The sequence below is a fragment of the Microtus ochrogaster genome, unplaced genomic scaffold, assembly GCF_000317375.1.
Source record: "Microtus ochrogaster isolate Prairie Vole_2 unplaced genomic scaffold, MicOch1.0 UNK17, whole genome shotgun sequence".
Classification (NCBI taxonomy): domain Eukaryota; kingdom Metazoa; phylum Chordata; class Mammalia; order Rodentia; family Cricetidae; genus Microtus; species Microtus ochrogaster.
Genome location: NW_004949115.1, coordinates 3,258,258 through 3,261,362, shown reverse-complemented (window position 1 = coordinate 3,261,362; position 3,105 = coordinate 3,258,258). Strand labels below are relative to the sequence as shown.

Below are 3,105 nucleotides of genomic sequence, written 5' to 3'. Positions count from 1 at the left end.
GAGACAGGGTTTGTCACTAGCTTTTGGTTCCTGTCCTGGAACTAGCTCTTGTAGACCAGGCTGGCCTCGAACTCACAGAGAACCGCCTGCCTCTGCCTCCCGAGTGCTGGGATTAAAGGCGTGCGCCACCACCACCCAGCACAAAATTGTTTTCTTGATGTAATTATTGGCAGTATAGAAAAGAGAAGGTGTAGGGAGAGGGTCATAAGAATCTATTTTATTCGTGTTTGAAATTAGCGAAAAATGAGCTTAATTGATTTTTAAAATGTAAAAAATTTAAAGCCATTCTTAAAACTTTAATGAATTTTCTTTATTTATTTTCATTATTACAGAAGGAAGAACTAGCAATTGCAGCAATAGAAAATGAATTTATGCTTATGCTGTGGAGAAATTTTTTCTCAAACAAAAACCTACTTTTGAATAATGACATGAATTTACACTTATTTATTTATTGTTCTAGTTTACAAAATCAAAATTATTTTAGCATGCAGTGAGTTGAAGTACCCAATAAGATTAGGGTAATGAAATTTTATTTCCACTTGTCCCTCAGTTTGGGTTTTCTTTACTGATTCCATTTCCACTTTTATGTCTTGAACAGTTTTCTTTATTTCATTCCACTGTATATATATTTTCATAGACTTCATTAATAGATTTATTCATATCATCCTTAAGGTCATTGAGCATATTTATAATAGCTACTTTGAAGTCCTTGTCTTGTATTTCAGCTACATTGCATCTGTCAGGGTCTACTGTGGTGTGGGGTTGTTGAGCTCTAGTGGAGACATAGCGTCTGCTATTGATTGTGTTTTTACACTGGTGTCTAGGCATCTGGGATTGTGATTATCATAATTTTAGATGCTGATGTCTGGTCTTGGGTTTGTTGGGTGCATGTCTTGTTCCTTGGCTTCTGTTGCCCTCTCTGGTTCTTCGGAATGTGTGGCTGTTGTGGGTTGCATGGCAGGGAATGCTTCTGAGATTCTGCCAGGTGTTGCCCCTGGAGTTTCTGGGTAGTGTAGGTTTCTAGGTATTGGGAACTTGCCACTCAGGAATGGGGATGGGGTAGGGTAGGAGGGGGAAACTAAGGGGGTTCACAGGAGGGAGGAAAGCTGGGTGTGTTGCCAGGATCTGCTGGGGACCCCTGGGAATGAAGCAGGGAGGAGAGACCACAGCAGGCGATGTTCTCCAAAACGGGGAGGGGAGATAGGAATTGGAGGAGAGGAAGAAGAATGAAGGTTGCTTACCTGATTCCCTGGCTGGTGTGGACTGCAGGTTCCCAAGAACAGAATAATATCATAGGTAGTTTTTAAATGATAGGTTTTAAAGTAGTTACGGTCTGAAGACATTATAATCTCATTATAGTCACATTTGTAACCTATCAAGTAGGTTAGCAAGATGAACAGAAACTAAGAGGTTATATAAATCCCCTCATTGAGTCTTGATTAATGCAACTATTTAAGACATAAATCACCCATATAAACAAATACAAATTAATACTCTATATCCTTCTCTGATGGAAGGATTTCAGGTGAGCAGGGGTCAGTATTGTATTGAGGAAATCAGTGGAGGTATCTCAAAGAAGCTAAGTTTCCTTTCACAATAGAAAACTACTCACATTGATGTTCCCAACTAGAATGATTCTTACACAATAAACAACTTGTTTCATTTACATGTAGTCTTTGTACTTTCGAAAGGAAAGACCCCTGGTTAAAAAAGACAAATAAATAAATAAATAAATAAGAACATACTAGGAACCATCAGATCCCGGTTTGATCCAAGGACAGGCAGCAAGAGGATACCTGGTAACGTTCAAAATGCAGCATCTCAGGCAGACTCGACACTGGTAAATTTACCTAGTAAGTCTAAATTGGCATCGTAGGAAAAGTTCTTTCTGGTGTCTGCCTCTGTTAAGTCTTAGGGAGAATTTCCAGTAGATCCTCCTCTTCGGAATGGAAATGCAATTTCACATGTGTTTTCCATTTTCTGCAGTGACATGTCTTGTTTGTACTCAGTTGAGAGTTGTTAGAAATAAAAACCAAGTACCTAATCTGCTTCACCTCACCACTACAAATGAGAGCCGCATTTTTATTGCTGGTGAGTACTTCTTTAGAGCTTTCTATTGGAAATGTAATACACTGTCTTTTCATTAAAACCACTTAGTATATATTAACTTCTATCATATAACATTCAATTTCAGGGTAGCTGTATTTTGGCATCATTATGACTGTAAAATATTTTAATAACCAGTATTTGATTTATGAAATAGATTAGTTCTGTATTACTGCTGGTAGGAAATGGTTTCATGGCTCATTGAAAAATTACATTTATGTCATTTGATAAACTTTGATTACTACTTTATATAGAAAATAGAAATATTGCTTGTTACGTTGAAGACTGTTAGGCTCAGTACCACAATGATTTTCACACTTGGTCTTAGCCAAAAGAACAAGGTGTTCAGTTAACATTATTTTTACACTGTACCAGATAAAAATGTGGGTCAAAATTTGACTCCAAATCTCACATTTAACTTATATAACTAAATAAACCTCATTGTTTGTCTACAAATATATTGAACCCTCTATATATGTGTGTTACACATACTTGAACTCAGACAACATCATATCATAAGTATTTAGGGGAAATATATGAGTGTGTGTGTATATGCTAAAATGTACAAACTTCACTTTTGTCATTATTTCTTGATCAGAAGACTACCATGCTGATAATTAAGGAGTTTGTCAAGAGTTTTATGAAATGTATAGCATATGTCTTTATCAATATTCTGTAAATATTAACAATGTCTAATATAAATGTGACATTTTAAAGTCCGCCTTAGAACATGAATTTAAACCCCAAACTATGTCCATATGTATTTTAATTCTGAGATTACACTATACTATCAAGTTAATAAATTATCAAAAAACAGCTTTTCAGAGGATGCCAACCATTTAGAATGAAGTTTCAGGGTTTTCCCCCTTGTGATTTTTATTATCACATAGACAGTTTTTGGTTTTAAATCCGGTTGAGCTCTGATATGTCTGATTTTCTTAGGATGTATTTACTGACATTGGATAATTATACGCAACATACTAGATAAGTAAAATTGCT

General features: G+C 35.9%; 1 protein-coding gene across 2 annotated transcripts in view; it reads left to right on the top strand.

Moving 5' to 3' along the window:
• The window catches only part of Radx (RPA1 related single stranded DNA binding protein, X-linked), a 74,576-nt gene that overhangs the window by 26,610 nt on the left and 44,861 nt on the right, over positions 1-3,105 (top strand). For both annotated transcript variants that reach the window (XM_005367368.1, XM_013353841.1), the window contains exon 7: positions 1,987-2,091. In XM_005367368.1, coding sequence (XP_005367425.1) covers positions 1,987-2,091 — 105 coding nt within the window. The remainder of the gene's footprint in view (positions 1-1,986; positions 2,092-3,105) is intronic.